The following is a 24648-nucleotide window of genomic DNA, read 5'->3' as shown; positions in this document are numbered from 1 at the left end:
TTCTTGGTGTAGTTTAACTTCTGCAAGGTCAGTGCAAAACAGTTACACTTGGGCAAACTATGTTGAATGTGTAGTTTGTAGTTAGAATTCTTGTTTGGGTCACTAGAGGCCTCATATATAAATACATATATATATATATTATGCACATCTGTTGTTTATCTAAACAAATCACTTGTGGCCATGTGTTTTTATTGCTGTGTGGCCTTGCTTTTCTCTTGCTCTGGTTTCCCATAAGAAGTTTAATGGTTCATGTAAAAGGCTTGCTGGTTTATAAAGGATTGCAATAGGCTCCCGCTCCTCCCCCCCCCTCACCCTCCCCCCCACCTGTTCTTTTTCTTAGCCTTGGTGTTGCCTGTCTGCGTTGGCCATGTGGGGTTGTCAGCAATACTGTTTGATGTACTGCACCCTCTATTGTCTGTTTAGTGTTTAGAATCTCCAGTGGGGAAGAGGAAAAGAAGCTTGGCTGTTAGTTCTTCTCAGGACCCATCTTTCTCAGGATTAAACCAGGTCTGAAACTACAAACGACTAATAATGCTGCCTCTATATATGTATATATACATGTATATATACGTGTGGGTGTGTGCGCATATATATATATATATATATATATATATATATATATATATATATATATATATATATATATATATATATATATATATATTTACACACACTCGTACAGTATACAACAGAACCCTGTGCAATATCATTAAATTGAAAATTGTATCACTTTACAGTAATTGCATTACTTCTATAGGGCTATTCGGATGGGACTAGTTTTATACGGGGAGATCCCCGGGTAATGTAGTAATTACCAGAGCTTCTCTATGATTTTAATCCCATGCGAGCTGGTCATATCAGTTATTTTTCCAGACTTTCTTTCCGGTAAAGATTGCAGCGTCTTTGACCTTCTCTCTCTATATATAACGGCCTGTAAAAATAACCCCCAGGTTAAACTAATCCCGTGCGAAGCAACCTCTGGTAAATATTACGTAGATGCCTGTGGGATATGCGTTTTCCCGGAATTTTTGCAAGTACGTAGGCACTCGAAGATAGGGTTTTCTTTTGTTTCAAACTCAGTCCATGGTTTGGTACCCTTTTTTAAATTATTATTATTAATATTTAGGTAGTTTATTAGTTCTCGACATTTAGTCCAGTCACCAAACGGACCACTTTTATTGCAAAGTTCCCGAAACATCTCTCAATCGAAACGACGGTATGTAGCAGTTGTTTAAACAGCGTTTGATTGCATTGTATGACGCACAGGGCTGCTGTCACGGGTCGTCAGCACGTGGACGACGAAGACACGCCCGTCTCGCCAATTTCTACAGAAATCGCTTATCCAGTGTAAATTGACGATAAATATTAGAGTAACAATTACAGACGTACGTCCTGAAATCGAATCCCGTCCGAATAGGGCTTAAGTTGTACAGGAGGGTGTTTGCTCTAATGTAAAAACGAGAAACCAGCAGTTTAGATTGACTGTGTTAAGATACACGCCCCACAGTAGGAACTCAATGCAACACGTCACTACACCTTTCATTACTGAGATTCAAATCTTTAAATTTTTCAGTACTTCGTAGGTCCACCTTTTTATTTTTGATGACCGTCTCAATCAGGGGCGTTTTTAGGATTTGAAAACATCAGGGGCTAATATCGTTGTATATAAAATTGTGTGTTTACCCGGTGTTGTTACTATTCCAACCCGCCTCCATTAAAAGTAATCAGGCTGTATTAAGTCTGTTAAATATAGACGCAATAGTCGATCTCGACCGTTCAGTACGGCAAATGGCAACGAATCACGGTATTAAGAAAACGTTGCCAATGAGGCATCTGTGTATGTACGGGTGGTGCTTGAAAGTTTGTGAATCCTTTTAGAATTTTCTATATATCTGCATAAATATGACCTAAAACATAGGCAAAGTCCTAAAAGTAGACAAAGAGAACTTGGTTAAACAAATGACACAAAAAAATATTTTACTTGGTCATTTATTTATTGAGGAAAATGATCCAATATTACATATCTGTGAATGTCCAAAGTATGCGAACCTCTAGGATTAGCAGTTAATTTGAAGGTGAGTTAATTTCAATCACTGGAATGATGATCAGGTGAGAGTGAGTGAGCACCCTGTTTTATTTAAAGAACAGGGATCTATCAGAGTCTGATCTTCACAACACATTTGTGGTAGTGTATCATGGCACGAACGAAAGAGATCGCTGCCCAGCTGCAGTATGCCGAAGATCATGCGGACAAGCCAGAAGGCTGTCGGGGGGAAAAATGTTGAGTAGACTGATGAGACCAAAATAGAATTTTTGGTCTAAATGAGAAGTGTTGTGTTTGGAGAAAGGAAAACACTGCATAAAATCCAGCATAGGAACCGAAAACAACCTGCTGGAGGAAACCGCTGGAGCTGATCTGACCTTCAGGAGCAGGTCAGTCCATTAACGGATCATCACCTCGTCAGTCAGAAGCCGTTCGCTCGTTGGGGAAAAAATGGCAACTTTTTCAGTGACTGAACCAGACAGACCTACAGCTCCTACAGGTTCTTTAGCAACTGACCCAGCTTGATGTGTGCGAGCTTACTAGGGCATGGAAAGGTCCTGTCAAAATAACCATGTGAATGTCAAAGCCTCTGAACACCGTGACAAACATCAGAAGAGATTGTTTGTTTGTTTTCCAAAAGCTCATTTCAAACACAAGCATTTGAATGGTGAGCACTTGCCCAGAGAATGGTTGCTAGACTCACCTTCAACCAGTTGTGCGGTGTTTTGCTTGGCGCTTTTTTGGCGAGGGTGACGGTCAATCCCTTTTTGAGTCTGGCTATAATGACTGGAAACATGCTACCAGGCTTTTTGCTGAGCACGAGAATAGCGGTGGTCATCGAAAGGCTATGTTTAATTACATCAACAGAGCAGCAGCTGATGAGTTCTAGACTCTCAAGTTTTAAAAAAACGGCTTGAGTCGCAATGCAATTATTGGAGTGAAGTTTTGCGAAGCGTGGTTGTAAAATTATTGCAATGCACAAAAGGCTTGATGACTTTGACCTATTTATTTACTGCTTAAAGGATTTTCCAGCTTCAATCCATTGACATATAAATAAATTATTCTGTTTTTGACTGGGCTTGTGTATGATGGATGTTCTATTCAAGGTCATCTGTAGAGTAGGTCAGGCCCGAAATTGACTCAAGCCCAGGGGCCCCAATCTCCCCAAGTCCGACCTTGATAAGAACCTTTTTATACCATCTGTGAAACATGGTGGTGGTAGTGTCATGGTTTGCGTCTGTTTTGCTGCATCTGGGCCAGAACAACTTGCCGTCATTGATGGAACAATGAATTCTGAATGATACCAGCAGATTCTGAAGGAAAATATCAGGACATCTGTCTGTGAACTGAATGTCAAGAGAAGGTCGGTCATGCAGCAAGATAATGACCCTAAACAAAGAATGGTTAAAGAAGAGTAAAGTTAATGTTTAGGAACGGCCGAGTCAAAGTCCTGACCTTAATCCAATAGAAATGTTGTGGAAGGACCTGAAGCGAGCAGTTCACGTGAAGAAACACACCAACATCCCAGAGTCGAAGCCGTTCTGTACGGAGGAACGGGATAAAATTCCTCCGAGCCGATGTGCAGATCAACAGTCACCCCAAACGTTTAGTTAGCTATTGCTGCACAAGAGGATCACACCAGATACTGAAAACAAAAGGTGCACATATTTTTGCCACTCACAGACATCATTTTCCTCGATAAATAAATGACCAGCTATAATACTTTTCTCATTTGCTTAACTGGGTTCTCTTAATCTCCTTTTAGGACTTGCTTGAAAATCTTGATTATGTTTAGGTCGTATTTATGGACATTTCTGGAAAATTCTAAATGTTTCACAAATTTCCAAGTGTGTGTGTGTGTGTGTTGCTCACTGTAATGGCTGGTTGGATACAGTTTCAAAACAGCTAAAAGTTACCTTTCTTTGTGTGGTGCCAAAAAGACAGAAGACTCGTTTCATTCTTTTTTTTGACTTGCCATTGCCTCTCAATGGACTGTCCACTCTATACTGCTGTGTGGGTTTTTTGTTTGTTTGTTTGTTTGTTTTTAACCAACATTTACTTTATTCCCATCACATTTCCACTAAACTCCTCGGCAGTTGTAGGCAAAAACATTCAGGGTTAGACAAAAAACATTCGGAGCTCAAGCCCTAAATGATCAGCCCTAGCGCGCCCCAGCGCTCAACCCTCCTCGGCATGCAGTGTTGTACAGATTTCTGGAGAGATGTTCTGCCATTCTTCAGAGGAAATTATTTTCTGGAGGGATTGTGTTGTTCTACATTTCTCTTTAAAATACCCAGAAGTTGTTCTGTTGTAGTCAGTTCAGGTGAGATACTTGGCCAGGTCATAGTTTTCACTTCTTTTTCTTCTTGGTGATTTTGGCATTGCGCTTTGGATTATCATTCTGGAATATTCCTTTTCTGCCAAGCTTCTGGAGACTGGGAGACAACTCGTCAGCCAGTATTTTGGTATATGCATGGGCGTTCGTGGTACCATCTATAAACGTCATCTCCCCAACACTTTTTTTTTTTTTTTTTTTTTTTTTTTGCATTCGTGCAGCCACCTCCTTGCTTCACTGTCGGGACTATGCGTTCACTGTGGTAGTCTTGGGCAGGTTCACACCAAACATGCTGGACCCCATCTGGGCTGAACAAATTTATCTCGGTCGCCTCTGACAAACGAGCGTGCTCCCGATGTTCCTCAGGCTTCTTTTCATGTTCTTTAGCATTAAGTTGAATCTTGCAGATTTCTGCCGAAGGGTTTGCAATGTCCTTCACTCTGTCTGAGCTGTCAAAGGAATTTAGGTTCCCATTGATCACCCCTGTGTGAAGTCTGAAGCCATTGATGACCCCTGTTGCTGGTCTGTTTTCCAGAGCAAGATTATGCAAGTAGCGCACTGTCCATGGTGTCATCTTTAGGAAGACTGCCACTACGGCTTTGCTTACTGGTACTCTGCCTTGTTCTATACCTCCGGATTACTGCTGCAACCGTGTTCGGACTGATTATTTTAGTTGGTCCCCAATCTTCCTGTATCTTTTTTTTTTTTTTTCCCCCAGTCCCTCTAGCAAGTCTTTTCCATGTCGAGCCACGATTCAGATATACACAGCCCATAGGTCCAAAATTGAGAGAGTTCTGGTGTTTACAGGCCATTTTATAACCATGTTCATGCAATTCGGCTAATTGGAAGTCACAAGGGTACTCAGTTTTGTTTCAGCGATCGCGGGTTTTCCACGTTGTGTGTCCGTGGTCACAGGTGTGTTCACTATTGTTGCGTCGAGTTTATACTTTGAGGCCGGAGTTTCCGATATAGTCTTCCTGAAATATTTGCTGTATTTGTTTGATTGTTCAAAAGAGGAAATAGTTTGTGTCAACTTGGAAATAATGCGATTATTGATAGGTGATGCAGTTTTGAATCATTTGATGTTCAAGTGGTATTGCACAGGGGTGCAGTATCACCTCTGTTGTTAACTGTGTGTATATATATATATATGTGTACAGGGCTTTATCTTCTCAGATTCAGCCAAATGCGTAAGAACTCATCGCAGATGGACGGTGACCCGAAGTATACTTGGAAAACAACCAAAGTTTTCTTTCTTTTTTTTTTTTTTTTTAAAAGGCACAGAAATACAATGTTCTGCAATGGCTAAATCAATCACCTGACCTCGGTTAAATTGAGCATATATTGCTAAAGGTCATAAAGGCGAAACACCCCCAGGTATAAGTGGGACTTCACGCATTTATTAACTGCAAAGGATGTGCAAGCAAGTATTAAAAATGGCAATTTAATATATGATTAGTTTGTCCAATTACTTTTGGTGGGCCCACATATATAAAAAGTGCTGTTCAGTTCATTGGACGTAAATACCCTTACATTAAAGCTTCAAGTCTGCACTCTCAGCTCGTATACATTACTCAGTTTTAACTTGTCGTAGACCGCTAAAATATCAATAACTTTGTTAACGTCCAACTCTTCGTGTACCTGACCGCATGTGTGCATCACTCAGCATTAAACCGGACACGCGTGTTAAACACGGTTACATTCACACAGAACACCGTGATCTGAGTTTTGGCAGCTCGAGGAAGGGGGTCCAAAGTTTCCAATTTTCCCAAGTTTATCGGTCTTGGACAGAGTCTACAGATTTATCTTTAAGTTCTGCGGGTGAGGTGGTGTTTATTTTACGAACGCTTCAAAATTGAATCTGGAACTTATTCTGTCGGACCAACATTTTATAGAATTTCCAAGAATGCAGATGTGGAAAAGTGTCGAAATTTTAAAGGCACCCATTTGAAAACCTGTGGAAACGGAGAACGTTTTGGGGAAAGTGCGGGTATTTTGTCAAATTTAAGAAGACCCAGTCGATTGTTTTGAGACATTCTCTTGCGTACACTGCAACGCAACGCAACGCAGCCTGTTCCTGGATTTCATCTCGCATCCAACATACCCATTTAGGCATGGTAATATAACGTGCGTGTGTATATGCATGCCAAACTGTTTTATTTTTTTAAAAATAGGTAGCTGCTCGAGGCACATGACTGTATTGTAGCTATTGAAGTTATCATATTTGTTCAAGAGGTGAACGTGGCTCTTCCTTCCATTGAGGGTATTCTCATTGGGTAATTCGGTGGCTTTTCCCTGGAGTGATTGTGCACATCCCATGAATCAACCTGCTTTTTCCAAAACCTTTCTTCCCTCTGCTCTTCCTCTTCTTTTTATTTTTTAAAAATTTTTTTTTATTTTAATGTTATTTCTAGCAGTGCCACATTTCTTTGTTTTATGTTGAACACACTGAACACTTCATTCCTATTTTCCATGGGAATCTGCTTACGTGTTATGTCGTCCTTGTCCGATCAACCTTAGTTATTTAAAAGCCAGGAAGAAAATCAGTTCCCTTTACATAGGTGGGAAATAGACGGCCACTCGAGTATATTTTTTCATCAGGTCGGGGGAATAAACAAGAGACTGAACTTCGTTGCATTCGTTAATACACGGTTCGAATATCTGTGTTGACCATCAGATTATTACAAACTTGAAGAAATCACAGAAAACTCATTCTCATGCCTCTTTTAACCGTTTTGTGGCGATTACGACTCTCGTGAGATTTGAACTTTAATCAGCGACAAAGTGCACTCGGTGGAATGCTTTTAATGTGCGCTTTCAAGTGGTAGAATGTCACCTGTAGATAAAGATCATTCAAATCAGTATTTCAGGGTTTCTGCAAAATTATTAGGCAAACGGGACCAGGGAACTTTGTTTAAAAAAAAATTTTTAAAAAATGGATAAATAAAGAATTAAATGATTACTAAGCTGTTGCAGTGTGTCAGAATAGTGCAAAAGCCTAAAATAACATGTACCCTGTTTGTTTAAATGTGGCTTGCATCAATGGGACTCCCAGTAACATTTCAAAATGTTAGAGATTGTGAGTTTCAATATATTACGTATGAAGTTTCCATATATGCTTGCAGTACATGTGATCAAAGGAGACCAGTGGATGGGTTGATGTACCAGGACATGTTAGAGGAGAAGTTGAGACTTGGGAGAAGAACAGGAGGTGCAATAAGACAATGACCCTGAACATAGCTTAGAAATGACTCAAGAAGGCTTTGCATCTCCAGATGGATCCTTCTTAAATGTACAATGGGATTCGAGTCCATCAGAGGAACCCGCATAAGCTTGGGGCATTGATGCCGATTTGCCAAGAGGAACGGGCGCTGTTCAGCACCGACGCTCTGAATGTTTGCTTTTTATTTTGTTTGTAAACACAACCAAGATAATGGGGTATAGGCCTCTCTCTTTTCTTTCCAAAATTTTTCAGTCTACCCTTACTTTGATGACGTTACTTGAACTTTTTATATATACAGTTGAAGTCAGAAGTTTACGTACGCTTAGTTACAAGTCATTAAAACTGTTTGGGTTTTTTGTTTGTTTGTTTGTTTGTTTGTTTGTTTTAACCAATCCACAGATTTGATATTAGCAGACTATAGTTTCGGCGGGTTGTATAGGATAGGACGTCTACTTTGTGCACAGGTTAATTTTTCCAACAGTTGTTTACAAACCTGTTGTTTCACTGTTAATTGACTGTCACAACTCCAGTGGGTCAGATGCTTGCAGCTTGGAAAATTCCAGAAAATGTCAAGCCTTTTAAAAATGAGCCAATTATCTTCTGATGGGATAATTGGAGTCTATTGGTGGTGTACCTGTGAGGATGTATTTTAAGGTCTACCTTCAAACTCTGTGCTGCTTTGCTTTGATGGGAAGATCAAAAGAAATCATCCAAGACCTCAGAAATAAAAGAATTGTGGACCTCCACAGGTCTGGTTTATCCTTGGGAGCAATTTCCAAATGCCTGAAGGTACCACGTTCATCTGTACAAATAATAGCACTCAAGTATAAACACCATAAACCACCAAGAAGTCACTTCTCGAAAATTGCCGTTAAAAAAAAAAAAAAAAAAGCAGTCAATGGTGAGCACGTTCACATGGGGACAAAGACGGTACTTTTTGGAGAATTGTCCTTTGGTCTGACGAAACATAAAACGTAGGTGTTTGGCCATAATGACCGTTATGTTTGGAGGAAAAATTGTGACCCCAGAGAACACCATCCCAACCGTGAAGCATGGGGTGCTTGGCTGCAGGACTTCAGAAAACAGGTGGCATCACGAGGATGGAATATTTTATGTGAATATATTGAGGCAACATCTCAAGACATCAGCCAGGAAGCTGCAAATGGACAATGACTCCAAGCATACCTCTAAAATTGGCTTAAGGACAACAAAGTCAACGTATTGGACTGGCAATCACAAAGCCCTGACCTCAAGCCGAGAAAACGTGTGGGCAGAACTGAAAAAGCGTGTGCGAGCATGGAGGCCTTACAAACCTGACTCGGTTATACCGGTTCTGTCTGGAGGAATGGGCCAACATTTCAGCAACTTACTCTGAGAAGCGTGTGGATGACTACTCCAAACGTTTGACCCAAGTTAAACAATGTAAAGGCTTTAACGTGCTTCCAAATCCTAACGAAGCGTCTGTAAACTTCTGACCCACTTGTGAATGTGACGAAGGAAATAAAAGCTGAAATAAATCCTTCTCTGTACTATTATTACATTTGTACAGTCTGGAAATCAAGACGTGATCCTAACTGACCCAAGTCAGGCAATGTTTTCTACGATGAAATGCCAGGAATTGTTGGAAAAACTGGGTTTGATGGTATTATTACACATAAGGTGAATGTGAACTTCAACTGTACCATGTGGTGTCCACAGACCTTTTGAAAACCAGGATGGACAGCCTCTGTGATCATTGCTCCTTTTGAAATAATGTGGCATACAACTTGACTTTTTGTGGGTTTTTTTGTTGTTTTTTTTTGTTGTCCCCCCCCCCCCCAAAATTCATTTAACGACCAGTTTATTATTTGTTTAAGCATGTCCAGAACATGTGTCTTTAAGGGTTCACTAATTCCCAAACTTCCTCCAATGTCTCCTCTTGTGTTTATATTTAAGGTGGCAGGTGAAATTGTATAGATGTATTTCAGACAAATGAGTTTAACACCCGTGTTCTGATTTTTGTTTCTTTGCAGTTGTTCCTCATTGACTTTGGTCTGGCCAAAAAATACCGGGACAACAGGACGCGACAGCACATACCCTACAGAGAAGACAAAAATCTCACAGGCACAGCCCGCTATGCTAGCATCAATGCACATTTGGGCATAGAACAGAGGTGCGAAGACAGCATTACACCATCATGCCAACCCTATATTTTTAGCACAGACCATTGCATAACTTTTTTTGTTTGTTTGTTTAATTTTCTATGCATTAGTTCTCTAACGCTTTGCTTTCGTAAAAACTTTTATACAAAATTTGCCATGTTCTCCAAATTGACATTAAGAACTCTGTTTAAAGAGTTCGGTTCAATTTCAGTCACTTTTTTTTTCTCTCCATGTTTTGTGACTTTTTCCAATTAAATTTTTTCTTTCCGCGGTTAAAACACGGATTGGGTCATTACGTGAGAGATGATGAAATTCTGCACGCAGTACTCTATTTTTTATTTTTTTTTAACATACCGTCTGATGTTCATTCATGTTTGTCGATAAATGTGTATTTAAGTCAAGGAGTGTACGCGGCCAAAATGGTCGCAATTCCAAGTCTTGGCTGAAATAATTGATGAAATCGTGATCAGATGTTAATGTTCGTAAACTGTGATCAGGCATTTTTTCCGATACGTAGCCTACAGAAACACTCGCAGAGGTGTAATTGGTGATTTTATTTATTTATTTATTTTATTTTTAACCTTGTTGTATAAAAAGGTACTAGCGTAGAGAGAGCCGAGAATTCAGACGTCTCTTACGCGACACGAATAGACAGGCGGAGCAGAGGGTTGTCTGCCTCGTGAAGCTTTTTAATTAGCATAATTGTGATGAATCCGAACACTTGAAAGCCGAAGTGGTTTTGGATTCGCCGGTCCCGGTATTTAATATAGTCTGCTGTTTTTAAATGAAATAATTTTGTCTCCAACAGTCGTCGAGATGACATGGAATCTCTAGGCTACGTGTTGATGTACTTCAACAGAACCAGCTTGCCCTGGCAGGGACTGAAGGTAAGCTCAAGGCACGCTCGTTCAACTCTTAGCAGCGCATATCGACGCGAAAGTCATGCATTAGAACGTAACTATAAAGTTAAACGTCTAGATCACACATCAAATTGCTTTCTTCTAGTTTGTCACACTTACACGTTCGTGTTCAGGAACTTAAGGTCCATTTTCTATCTACTAGCTTTCTTGCTTTCTCCCTGTTTGAAAGATGTGATATTTTAAGGGTATTCTTAACATACAAATTTGTTACAAACCCCTCCCCCACACCCCAAAATTCTGATAGGAACCTTAACTGAAGCTCTTGGCTAGTATCTGCGTGATTTTATGTATTGCACTACCACTTTGTTGGCAGTTTGGATTTTTATTTTTTTTTATTTTTTTTTTAAATAAATGAGAAGGTTACAGGTTTTCCTTATAAAGTGGCCAGTGAGTGTGTTTACATGTGATGGATATAGTAATGAGTGACAAATCATCCTTTTTCATGCTCTTTACACAGGCTGCCACAAAGAAACAGAAATATGAGAAGATTAGTGAGAAAAAGATGTCGACTCCTGTTGAGGTCTTGTGTAAGGTACGTGGCGCTTTAAATGGCGTTCTTTACTTTAATGGCGTTTGTCATTTATGTTGCATGCTTGGGTTCAGACAAAGAACAGATTGGATTGTTCGTGTACATTGGCTAGTACATATAATATATAAAATCAGTCTTCTCCCCCAAATCCCCCCCTACCCCACCCCCCAAGGGTGTATTTATTTAAAAGAAAAAGAGCCCAAAACCCTTTTTGTTTTGTGTAGGGTTTTCCAGCTGAATTTGCCATGTACCTGAATTACTGTCGTGGGCTACGGTTCGAGGAGGCCCCTGATTACATGTACCTACGTCAGCTGTTCCGCATTCTTTTCAGGTACTTGTTAGTATTACACATTAGACCAGCTCTTTGTTCAAGGGCAGGTGCTATGACCTTTTTAAATACGGATCTTCGTTTTCGAATTGAGAGTGCTGTTGAAAACAACTAAAACTTTGTGATGCACATGCACCTTTTTAGTAATGTTTTTCTCCCAGAATCTTGGACATGAGCAGTTGAATTTTGCCTCAAAAAAAAAAAAAAAACCCCCCCGACTATTTTTGTGCTCTTATTTTGATGCCTGTTTACGGTTCACTGGATCTTCTTCAGGACTTTGAACCACCAGTACGACTACACGTTCGATTGGACCATGCTTAAGCAGAAAGCAGCACAGCAAGCAGCATCCACAGGAGGACAGGGGCAACAGGCACAGACCCCTACAGGCAAGCAAACTGACAAACCCAAGAGTAACATGAAAGGTTAGTAGCAAACAGCCAAGTGACGTTTTCAATGCAAAGTAAGACACCAATAGTTTGAATTATGTTTTTGTTTTATTTGTTTTTTTTTTTAAACGGAGATGTAAAATCCAAACACACTAAATTTGGAAGATTCATTAATATGAACAAATGGTGTAAATTGAAGGAGGGCCCACAAAAAGTTTTTTTTTTTTTGTTTAAATAAATAAATAAATAAATAAATAAATAAATAAATAAAGGTCTTGCAGGTGCAAAGACGTCCTTGGGAAATTTGACTACTAACTTTGACAAAGTCTCTATTATCTGGGATTAAGGGTTTCTTCTTCCTTTCTCTAAATGTCCAATTATAATCATGATATCTGTGAAATAACTATTTTTATTTTTATTTTTTTTTAAGATGTCATGCTTGAGTTGGCATTATTTCTCCTAATCAGTAGTCCTAACTCTATAATACTTTTTATTGGAATGATCAAGTACACCACTATTACCACATGAGTGGAAGTGATTTTTGTTTACTGTATTAATTTTGCCAAAGAAACTCTATTAAAACCTTCTGTCGAATTGTTCAACTTGATTCAATATTTAACAGTGTATTGATTGATTGATTTAATAAATAGGCTGGAGGTTGCAGAAGAGTTCTAGTGGGGGTTCTGGGATTACAGCATTGTACATAGTTGTTTTGTTTACACGTGATGTTACGTGGTGCATGAAGTGGAAAACATGAGGGTGAGTCAAATGAAAACCTTAATTATTTCCTTAATTCACAAGCTTACTATCACCTAATTTAAGACTGCCATTGTGACCTGAAGGGGGGTGTGTGTGTGTGTGTGTGTGTAGCTTGATCACTTCTGTTGGAACCCCGACTATGAAGACTTGTATGGTTTATTAGATTAACGCTGACATCCGCTATATAAATCCCCTCTACAGAAACACTCTAGATGTCAGGGTTTTTTTTTGTTGTTTGTTTTTATAAAGAATAAAAATCCTTGCACTCGTAGGGCGCCGTTGCTGTTTATAATGAATTCTGGGTAGTGACGTCAAATGGTTTCGGCGGTCTTGATTCTCCAGCAACCCTACAGCGATATAAACGCATCTGTAGCCTTTTCAGTTTGAACCCGAGCGTAACTTAAGCGAGGAGGCTAACATAGAAGACGCTGCTCAAAATGTACATCAGAATGAAGACGATCAGAGAGGCGAGGGTAAAATCCACGGTGTCTGTGTAGCGATTGCACGTCTATGCCGACGAGAGCGTTTGTTGTTCAAGGTAAGCATATAGAGTAAACTAATCGTTTTATGATGAAACGTATTCTAAGATCAGTCATTTTAGAGATCATCAGCCATCTCGCCTTAATCCTGTTACAGTTCCGCCATGTTTTGAGAAAATCTATGCTATCTACACAGCTTCTGTGTGTATGAAGGTACTCTTTGGAAAGCTAAGATTCTTGTGATACAATTGATGTAAACCGTTTTGAGATACGGTTACAACAGCAGCTACAATCAACGTCTCTGCCAGACCACCAACATAGAAACAAACACTTAGGAAACGGCGGCAATTCCCCCCATAGTAATCCGCTGATGCGTAACATCCTGCATCATCCTATAACAATCCAATCGTGTAAAAAATATTTAGTTCAGCTTTCAAAAGAGACCAAAAGCATGCATGTACTCCAAATGGTTCAAGAACTGCTTTAATTTTACTTTGGGTATGTCTCGGCTAGGCGTTTTAGGCGAATTTTACAGGAGCCTTACGTTATGAGAATGTACAGAAAGAACGCACTAACAAGATGCTTACGGGTTTGATTATATTTCGACATCCCCTGTATCACAGCACACAAGAACTAGAAGATTACAGCCGAAAGCAGCACAGCGTGGCGTTCTTTTCCTGCTGCGGGGGCTAGTAGCTAAGTGCAACCATTTTACGTCATCGACTCCGAGTCAGTGCACCGCGCAGGTCACGTAATGGCGGCCTCTGTAGGTTAAAATATGTATTAAATATTAAAGATTTTTAAAGTAACGAACATATTTCATGTATTTCTAACGGCGTATTTTAGTCGGAGAGGGCAATTAGTGTGTGTTAAGGCCTACAAGTCTTCATAGTCGGGTTCCTTTTAAAGGTAGTGCAAGTATAACGTCTGGTGAAACAGAAAAGCATTCAGCCGATCGTCCAGAGGTGGTGAGATTGAATTCCAATGATGCTACAGCACTCCGTGGCCACGAGTCCAGAGAGCGAAAATGATCTGTGCTCTCTGGTTGGGAGGGGCAGCATGCTCTCTGCCCTGTCAATCACAGCGAAACTAGCCAAGTGGCCAGTGTCTACGAGTGTCTCTGGGCATGAACACATGCATGCAGAAGGGGTGGATAGCATCAACTTGAACGATCTGCTGTTAATGTCTTGGTGGAGGTCTTGGCAGGTGCTGGCAGGTTTTAGACTGGCCAAGTCAGTCACACAATAGAGCATGCATTTCACCTCCTGAAGAGGAGACTGACAGGAGAAAGCCCCCCAAAACACAACTGAAATAGATCAAGTAGCATCACAATGTTAGCAAACACTCTCTCACTCTCTCTCTCTCTCTCTCTCTCTCTCTCTCTCTCTCTCTCTCTCTCTCTCTCTGTCTGTCTGTCTGTCTGTCTCTCTCTCTCTCTCTCTCTCTCTCTCTCTGTGTCTCTCTCTCTCTCTCTCTCTGTGTCTCTCTCTCTCTGTCTCTCTCTCTCTCTGTGTCTCTCTCTCTCTGTGTCTCTCTCTCTGTGTGTCTGTGTCTCTCTCTCTGTGTGTCTCTCTCTGTGTGTGTCTCTCTGTCTCTCTCTGTGTGTCTGTCTCTCTCTGTGTCTCTCTCTCTCTGTGTGTGTGTCTCTCTCTCTGTGTCTGTCTCTCTCTCTGTGTGTCTGTCTCTCTCTCTGTGTGTCTGTCTCTCTCTCTGTGTGTCTGTCTCTCTCTCTGTGTGTCTGTCTCTCTCTCTCGCTCTGTGTCTGTCTCTCTCTCTCTCTGTGTGTGTCTGTCTCTCTCTCTCTGTGTGTGTCTCTCTGTGTGTGTCTCTCTGTGTGTGTCTCTCTCTGTCTGTGTCTCTCTCTCTGTCTGTGTCTCTCTCTCTCTCTCTCTGTGTCTCTCTCTCTGTGTCTCTCTCTCTCTCTCTGTGTGTGTCTGTCTCTCTCTCTCTCTCTCTCTCTGTGTGTCTGTCTCTCTCTCTCTCTCTCTGTGTCTGTCCCTCTCTGTGTGTCTGTCTCTCTCTCTCTGTCTGTCCCTCTCTGTGTGTCTCTCTCGCTGTGTGTACGTGCGTACATACACTGAGCACTTTATTAGCAACACTATACTAATAGCAGGTAGGGCCAGCCATTGCTCTCAAAACAGCCTCAAGTCTTCATGACATGGGTTCCACAAGATGTTAGAAGCATGACTGCATTTTGCTAGTTTTTCAGGTGCACATACATGCTGCGAATCTCCTTGGGCCCATTAATACCAGTCAGTCATCGCTTGAATGCTACAGCCTATTTGAGTATTTTTGCTGAGCATGTGCGTCCCTTCATGGCCACAATTTACCCAGCTTCTAATGGTTTCTGCCAGCATAGTAACGCACCGTCACAAAGCAAAAGTCATCTCAAGATGGTTTCATGAACTTTACAGAGTTCAGTGTTCTTCAGTGGCCCTCCTAGTCACCTGATCTGAATCCAGTAGAACACTTTTGGGATGGTAGGACAGGACATTCGCAGCACGAAAGTGCACCTGAAAAATCTTCAGGAACTGCATAATGCAGTCATGTCAACATCGATCAGAATCTCAGAGGAACGTTTGCAACATCTGGTGGAATCCATGCCACAAAGAAGTGAGGCTGGTAGGGGGTAGGGAGGCCTACGCAGTATTAGTTTAGTGTCCGTAATAAAGTGCTCCGTACCACCTCAGCAGTGCCACAGGCTGATTGCCTCCATGCCACGCCGCATTGACGCAGAAATTCATGTAAAAGGATTAAAGCCCCGTCCGAGTATCGGCGCATAAATTAACATACATTTCTGTATTATACATTTTATATTCTAATATTTTGAGATACTAGATTTATTTCCATGAGCTGTAAGAGATTTAAAACACGACAAAGCTCAAAATATTTCACTTTTATGCATAATGAATCTAGAATATATGAAAAGCTCCACTTTTCTGGATTAAATGAAATCGGGAAAAAATAGTACTTTTCCACGATATTCAACTTTTTTGAGGTGTGTGTACACAGTAACGGTTGAGCCAAAACATTCTGACCATATGCCAACAGAACAGTTCCGATCTGCCGAGTCATGTTCTCTACAAGACCTCTGAAGGGTAGATACCCTGGGGTATCTAGCACCAAGACGTTAGCAGCATCTCCGAGTCCGGTAACTTGTGAAGTCAAGCCACCACGGATTGGAATTATTGTTGTAGCGCATCCCATAGCTGCTCGATCAGGTTGGGATCTGGGGGATTTCAAGGCCAGGGCAGCACATCGAGCGGTGCGTCTCTCGTGTCCCGAACAGCATTAGGTTCCGTTAGAGTTTGGCAGAACGAACGCCTCTCTGTCCTTCCCCGAAATACACTGACGTTAAATTGGCGTTCGATAATGTGTGAGTTTGTGGATGAGCTGCTGATCTGGTGTGTAGCGGTCGGTGTCTGCACTGTGGATGCGAACAGCAGACCGCATGTCTTGTTCAGCCACCGTCATTACAAAAATAATAGAAACATTTATCTTCCAATACAACATCGTGGTTCCCATCAAAGCACTTTCTCCAACAGTCCGAATTCAACGATAACCGCTTTAGCAAAAACCAAACGATCAGAGCGCTATACTGAGCGTCATGAGGCCATTTTCTCAAGTTCTCTACAAGATGAGAATGAATGTTTGCCAGTGGTGACCCATCTGATCACAACAGTCTTGGTTAATATCGTCGAGTTCTACAAAGTGGAAATTTATACGTCACGCCTTGTGTAAAAACAGAAACGAGTTCAGCTTGGAACCCGTCTTCTACTTCATGCACCTTCCATTTTAAGGGGGTGGGGTGACTGTGTTGGATTTTTTTTTTCTTCTCTTCTCCCCCCCATCCCCTTCAAGTAGATATTAAACCTGTGAACACTTTGGACGATTACAGCGCTCGTAACGTACCCGTCACTCGTGCCGAACACGCAGCGTTCACGCCGCTTCGTCACGTTGCTTGTGCTTTTAACGCGAAAGTAGCATACATCAAAAAGAAAGTATTCTCCAAAATTTGTCTTGACGTACCCTTTCTAAAACCTTGCAAGTGACCCGAATAGAATTTCACAGATAAATGCTCATAAGACGTAGCTTTTAAAATATATATTTTAATCTTTTAAGTTATCTTGGGGTTAGATCGCTAGTATATGCTGTACAAGGAGCTCTATATTGAGACTAGCTTTGGCTCTTCTAGTTATCCCGTCACTCCAACGAGGGCCAAGCAACTTCTTTTATTTATTTATTTATTTATTTATTTATTTATTTTTGCGGGGTCCAGTGTCTACAATGACTATAGTGGTGCAATTTAAAATAAATGTTTAACCCTCTCTCTCTCTCTCTCTCCCTCTCTCTCTTTCTCTCTCTCTCTCTCTCCCTCCCTCTCTCTCTCTCTCAGGTTTCTAAGCATTAAGGCAGTTTAATAACGCAAAGAAGAGAAGAAAGGTCTTAGCAGGATTTGCCTTCAGATCACATCCCAGCATTTAGAACCAAATTCTCCACGTCAGACATTCTTTTCCTCTTCTTATAAGAACTAGGTTTCATATACTACGTATGTAATCAGTGTATATATAGGTAACATGCTCCGCATATATCTATATATATGTCTAACGTATGTATATAGTATATCCACAAAGAGGGCAGGCTTGGTATGGAATTTGAAGTTGTACTCATTTTCTGTCCCTGCCTTCCGTCACCTTTTTTCCAGAACGATTCTTCAACAACAACAACAACAAAAAAAAAACCTCCGAAAACAATCTGGTTTTCTGAGGGTGTAACTGTGCGAATCGAAGGTTTGCTCAAGTTCTCTCGTTCAGGAAAACTTTCAGGAAAACGTTCTTGTCTTACATCACTGGCTGTCCTGAGCTCCAACTGTCGGATTGAACAGTTTGTTGTTTTGTTTTTTTTTGTTTGTTTTGTTTGTTTTTTTTTTTCCCTTCTAAAATTAAAATTCAACCCGGTCATAAAAAGAAATCCTGGCTATTCCTAAGCAGGCAACTGTTGTTGTTTTTGAAAGGAAAGAGGAAAGCGTAAGGTTCTGCCTGCTTTGACGTTGCAGAAGAGCTTCTCGTGCGAAGCTGAAAAATTCTAGTGACTACTAGATTTCTGTCTAGAACGCTGCATTAACAGTTATTGTACTTGATATTCAGAAATATAAAACGAATAAAAGAATGAACTCCACAGAAGCATATTCATTATAAATTAGACACTTCAGTAAACTTATATGTTAAGTGCTTAGAAGAAAAATTGTATGCATCATTTGATCTGAGGGTTTTTTTTGTTTTTTTTTTTTCGTTTTTTGTTTTGTTTTTTTCCTCCATTACATAAAAACAAAAAAAAAAAAACTCATTGATAGCCACAGTGCTCTTTTTTTAATCAGGAAAATGTTTTGTAGAACTTTCTTTTGAATAACATTTGGTTTGGGGGAAAAGGTGTTTTTGTTGCTCCTTGAGGTGACGCTCATTCTGTTGAACACCCATGGGACTGTGAGCAGCATTTTTTTTTTTTTTTTTTTTTTTTCCTAGTGGTGGTCTATTGCGCCGTATTCTTTTCTTCCTTTTTTTTCTTTCCTTCTTTCTTCTTTATTGCAGAAAGTATATTGTAGGGTTTCTTTTTTTTTTTTTTTTTTTTTTTTTTTTGTATATGTTTGGGTCCTTTTGAGGGAAGATCAGCTTGAATTTCTGATTTTAGCCACAACGCACCAGTAATATGGTTTTCAGGGTTGTCCCCCACCCCGCATCCTGCTCCTTTTTTTCTTCACCAACCTCCTCTACCTTACTCCTGACCAGCTTAAAGTATTTTATTGCTGGATGTTCTATGAAGTGTAACTTATTCCCTTTTAGCATGTCAGAATAAATGACTTCTGAGAAACACTGACCCAGACTATAATTTAAAAACGCCTCTTATGTTTCTTTCTATGCAGCCACTTTGAAACTAAGTGTGTTTTGTGTTTAAATACAAAATGCAAGATTTTATAGCTGTTAAATATGAACGCACCTTCGTGGATGTCATCTAAAATGGCTATTAAAAAAAAAAAAAAAAAAACAATTTTTTTTTTTTTTTTTTTTGTTCCTATCATTATATTCTGGGATTGTGTGTGTATATATAAAAACCACATCAAGGTACAGTTTTGAATATTTGTCCTTTTTTCAAATTTGCTAAAAATTGCCCAAGAATCACGTCTTTACCCTTTTAAAGTGCCAGAATCTGTGAACATTGAATATTCGATTAGCCAAGCCTATGTAAATATAATCCATCGATCGCTAATATTGGGGTAAGCCAGGCCGAAAAGACAAAACCCTTCCACCCTTAAACAAAAATCAAAAGAAACATTTTTTAAAAATTCCTTACCCACAATAAAATGGCACTGGCAGCCGTCTCCACGGTGTTGACTGTAAGTACACCAACAGTACGACTGCACTGGTTCATAATTATAGCACAACACAAAACATCAGAATCTCATTGACCCTGGTACTGGTCACTAAATATGGTTAAAGGGGAATGGGAAGAAAGGGGAGAACATGCGAAGGTGTAGATTTGGGGGAGTGACCCAGCTGTTTGGCGGCAAGTCGGCAGTCTTCTCCTGATATGCAGTTTTGATTGTAGCAGGTAGCTATACATTTGGCTGCACTCAAATTTGAAAAATGATCACGACTGTAAATGAAACTCATTGGCAACTAATGGCTTTTTTTCAAATCTTGTTTTCATTCTGGAGGGTGGAAGATGAGTGTGAAATGGCCTGCGTTCACCTCACCGTGGGACTATGTGCAGCAGCTTTTTCTTTGTGGTTCATGACTGATGAGGCTAAATCATGGTAAGCCATGTGAGAATTTTAAAACACTGACTGTAGGCTGAGCCTAGATTGTAAAGGAAATACGAGAGCCTAATGGACTGAACTAGCTTGCTATGCTAGATATAGCCAACAGACTTAAATTTCTCAGCTTAAACTGGTCATGAATGTTCATACAGTGTGTTGAGGATTGATGGCTTTATCTAACTGGGTCTGACCAGCTGCCAAATCACAAGCCGACCTGGTTCAACTTGTACCTCCTTCTCTGTTGGTAAAAATGAACATTTGAGACATAGCTCCACTAGCATTCCATCACTCATTAGATAATCCATCTTAATCCTACCAGCTAACAAAGCACAGGCCAAGCTTGTCAGATTATCTTTGTGAAGTGGTGAGGGCTAATAGGAAGGATAGTTTCTGAATTACTCACTACTTGCGTTACATGGTCGTCGAGGTGTTTTTAAAGAAACACAACAATAAGATATTTATTGATCAGATTAATCTGGAATATAATTGGATTCATGCACTATATAAGAATTAAAGGAGGATTGAGCCCATGTTTATCTTGCGCTAGGGGCGTAGGGTGTAGGAGTTTTTGAACCTGGGGGGATGCTGCTAGTGGGGTTCAGGGGCTCTGAGATTTTTATTTATTAATTTTTTAAAAAATAAAGCACTTAAATGCTAATTTTGAATGACTTTTGGGAACAGAATGTACTAATTAATGTGGTTGTAAGAGGGTATTTGTAGTGACGGAAGATTGAGAATACTCAGCCTGGGGAGGGGAGATTATAAAGACTCGGGTGCGCGGTCAGAGAGACGGACTTTAATATAACTGGAACAAAAACTACTACATAACAATAAAACTGCATAATCTACTTTATTTAATAAGGGACGTTTTCCAGAATCACGACCGAAAATGGAAATTCGGTCTCCAACTCGCCAACGGTGCGTGCGATCCTCACACGATGGCGCCCCCGTCCCAAACATCCAACACGGTGTGACGTGAACTCGCTGGCTAACTGGTAGCTATCCGTACAACTTACAATTATTGGACCGTTCCGTAGGCGAAATCGTTATCTCGACAACAAAATTGCAAACAATCGGTGATTTCGTGGGCTGAAATAGCTACGATATCCTACCTCAAATACAAAGTGGAAAATCTTTCCTCTATATCAGGGGTGTCCGATCTTCTCCAGAACGAACCGGTGTGGGTGCAGGTTTTCATAACAACCGAGCAGAAGCCACACCTGTGTCTATTGAAAGCTAAGATCAACTGATTAAACAGGTGGAATCAGGTGTTTCTCCTGCTCGGTTGGAATGAAAACCTGCACCACACCGGCCCTTTCCGGATAAGACCGGACACCCCTGATCTATACGTTAGTGTGCTCGAGAGCGTCTCTGTGCTGTGTCTTAACCGCCCTCACCTCAGGACACTAGCTTTTGTTGTTTTTGTCCCCCCCCCCCCCCCCCACGGACGGAATATTCTAGTAATCTCCAAATGAATCCATTCCGCTTTCATTGCATAATCCATACCAGGTTTTGCTTCTCATCTTGCAGTGATGGACTTTTTGCTCAAATGGATTCATTTGAAGATCCTCGGAGACGGGCAGGCAATGCGAAATAAAGTTTGAGATTTGAGACATGTCCCCATGTATAATGGCTCCTACGCACATGGCACTACATTATAACACTCATAACCATGGTGACGACCCAGCGAGGTACTGAAACGTCTCCTTTGCCGTTTGAGATTGAGGGATGGGATACTCGCTCAGTTACAGCAACAGTCGATCAGATTTATTTTCCCGTATGGGAATTTTTCTTCCTGAGTGGCGCCATTAAAACAACCATTAAGAACAATTCTAAAAAAATGTTTTAAAAGTGATGGATTACATGCGGAGTAGATAAGACGTACGACAATCTGTTAAAAAATAACAAATAGAAGCTGGACTATGAAAATGCTGGGTTAAGACTATTGGGGGAAATTATGGTATAGTAAAAGCTCTGTAGTTAACTTTTGTTGCATATATTACACCGGATTGTTGAAGTCTGCAATGCCTGTCTATGGGAAGTCTGTACCTTCTACCTGATGGCAGCAGTTCAAAGAGGATGGGTGCGATTACTAATATTTTTTTTGCCCTTCCCAATACCTGTCTATCAAACATGTCGGAATATGATGTCTGTTCAACTCGGTGGTCTGACTGTTCAACTGAACTCTTAATTTTTTTTTTTTGTTGTTTTTTTTTTTTCTTCCTCTTTTTGGGTTGCCATATCAGACTACAAGACCAAATATTAAAACAGACTAAATGAAAAGCTTTATAAAAATGTAATCAGTTTTGTATTGACATTAAAAACATTTACCACAATTTCTGTACTTTTTAATCTCTCGCATTTTTACTTATTGCCTACTGACTGCTGTTCTCAAATATCTCCACTATCTTCCACTTTATGTTCCCCTAGTCTTGTTTCTGCGAGTTGGAGCGTTAAGCTCTACCCACTTGGTTTTGTAAAAATTTGCATAGCATGTGAAACCTACTTTTACGAAATAGTCCTTGGGGTATTCTTCGCAGAACTTGTGTCGAACTACTCAGGAGAGCGTGAACCTCAATAACGCTGGACAGCTGAGGGTTAGGGGCTAGGGTTTATTGTTTGTTTGTTTGTTCATTTATTTATTTTTAACCCAAAGTGTGCTCATGATGGAGCTCTTCAAACTGAACACAAATATAATTTCAAGTTTGCATCGCATGGGATTTTGGAGTAACATAATTTAGACGTTTATTGAAATTTGACTTTTATATTATTGTTTGATGCTGCCAGCACACTTAAATGGGTCCACTGACTTTCTTTTCTTCTGATTCTTCTTGTTTTGCCGATTTCCACTCGTATTTAGTGTCCTGGTACTTCTCACTGATGCTTGTCGTTGAATGACGGTTCTTAAATGACTATTACATTATTTATTTATTTTTTTCCTCTCGAGACCTTTCACCGGGTTCATCACCGACTACACCAATATTTGCACCCGAGTCTAAATGTGAATTTGTACGCTTGTACGCATTTTTCTCGACCAGCTGGGCGTAACCAGTTTGGTGCGCTGAAGTTCCCAAGAAAATTTTCAGAAACATTCTTTGACTGCATTCCATGCAATTCTGTCTGGCCCCACTAGAAATTCTTCTAGAAACTTCCTCACTGAAGACATTGTTTGCTTTCTGGACCGAAAAAAAAAAAAAAAAAAACCATCCTTCCTTTTTATCTTGGCATCAGCCACCAGGTGGAAATGAGGGCGGAGCCTATATCGTCTTAATAGAGTGGCATTAACTACAGTTTTGGAGTGTCATTTTGTTTTATTAGATGTAATACGAGCTATTTTGTGGATATTTAACATGTTTCAATAAGGTCACAATTCAACTCGTACATGCATAAGATGTGCTTGGAGGAATTTTAGCCCGTTCCTCAGTATAGATCAGCTTCATCTCTGATGTTGGTGGGTTTCTTCACATGAACTGCTAACTTAAGCAATGTTCTGTTTGGAGAGCTGTGTCTTTCTCCTTGCAACACTACCATTGTTGTTCAGTGTTCTACATTAACATTAGCCAATGTGAGAGAGGCCTTTAGTTGCTTAGAAGTTCCCCTGGGTTCCTTTGTGAGCTCGCAGACTATTACACGTCTTGCTCTTGGAGAGATCTTTTGTTGGTCTCCACTCCTGGAGAGAGTTACAACGGTCTTGAATTTCCTCCATTTCTACACAATCTGTCTTGACTGTAGATTGGTGGAGTCCAAACTCGTTGGAGATGGTTTTTCCAGCCTGATGAGCATCAACATTTCTTTTTCTGAGGCCCTCAGAAATCTCCTTTGTTTATGCCATGATACACTTCCATAAACATGTGAAGATCAGACTGATAGATCCATGTTCTTTTAAAACTCACTCACACCTGGTTGTCATCCCATTGAGTGAAAACACCGGAGTCTAATGTCACCTTCCAATTGATTGCTTATCCTAGCAGGTTACACACTTTTTTTTTTTTTTTTTTTCCCCACCCAGTCTCAGTTATGTAACAGTGGATAAATTTCCTCAATAAATAAATAAGTGTAATATTTTTGTCTTATTTGTGTAATTAGGTTCTCTTCGTGTTTGTGGGAAGTCTTGTTTCGTGTGTATTGTGCCGTGTTTTTTGCGTACAGGTCCGAACTCCCTCCCAGAGTTTCCAGCCTGCCCTAGCCTACCTCGCTCCCGCCTCCCTCCCGTGATGACATCACTAAACGGCGACCATCTTTAAAGACGAAGAGGTGAAGAGAGCAGTGACCCAAAGAGTACATCCATCCATTCAGATGTCTGCTAGTAAGCTGGAGATGAAAAGGAATTTCACATTTCAGTATGACAGTGACCCAAAAAATTACATCCAAATCAACCAAGGAACGTCTCAACCAAAACTTCAAAGTTCTTGAATGGCCTAGCTAGAGCCCAGACCTGAATCGAACGTAAATTCAGTGAGGTGACCTGAAGCGGGCTGTGCACAGGAGATGCCCTTTACAATTTGATGGATCTAGAATGTTTTTGCATGAAAGAATGGGGAAAATATCGCCAAGTCGAGATGTCTCACGAGGTTAGACTTTTACCCCAAAAGACCGAGTGGTGTAATAAAATCAGAACATTCTTCAACAGAGTATTAGTTTAGGAGTGTACACACTTCTGCAACTATATTATTGTAAAGTTTTATTTCTC

General features: G+C 40.4%; 1 protein-coding gene across 4 annotated transcripts in view; it reads left to right on the top strand.

The window, feature by feature from the left end:
- The window catches only part of csnk1a1 (casein kinase 1, alpha 1), a 42387-nt gene extending 20093 nt beyond the window's left edge, over nucleotides 1-22294 (top strand). The window contains exons 5-11 of one of the 4 annotated variants that reach the window (XM_053630280.1): nucleotides 424-507; nucleotides 9615-9754; nucleotides 10552-10630; nucleotides 11121-11195; nucleotides 11417-11523; nucleotides 11794-11906; nucleotides 17541-22294. In XM_053630280.1, the coding sequence (XP_053486255.1) occupies nucleotides 424-507; nucleotides 9615-9754; nucleotides 10552-10630; nucleotides 11121-11195; nucleotides 11417-11523; nucleotides 11794-11906; nucleotides 17541-17548 (606 nt within the window). In that variant the 3' untranslated portion in view covers nucleotides 17549-22294. Of the gene's footprint in view, nucleotides 1-423; nucleotides 508-9614; nucleotides 9755-10551; nucleotides 10631-11120; nucleotides 11196-11416; nucleotides 11524-11793; nucleotides 11948-17540 lie in introns of those variants that run through there. The other 3 variants (XM_053630278.1, XM_053630281.1, XM_053630279.1) reach the window with 3 other exon arrangements.
- Nucleotides 22295-24648: the final 2354 nt, after the last annotated feature.

The sequence above is a fragment of the Ictalurus furcatus genome, chromosome 8 (genome assembly GCF_023375685.1).
Source record: "Ictalurus furcatus strain D&B chromosome 8, Billie_1.0, whole genome shotgun sequence".
Classification (NCBI taxonomy): Eukaryota; Metazoa; Chordata; class Actinopteri; order Siluriformes; family Ictaluridae; genus Ictalurus; species Ictalurus furcatus.
This window is presented reverse-complemented; position numbering and strand designations above follow the sequence as displayed.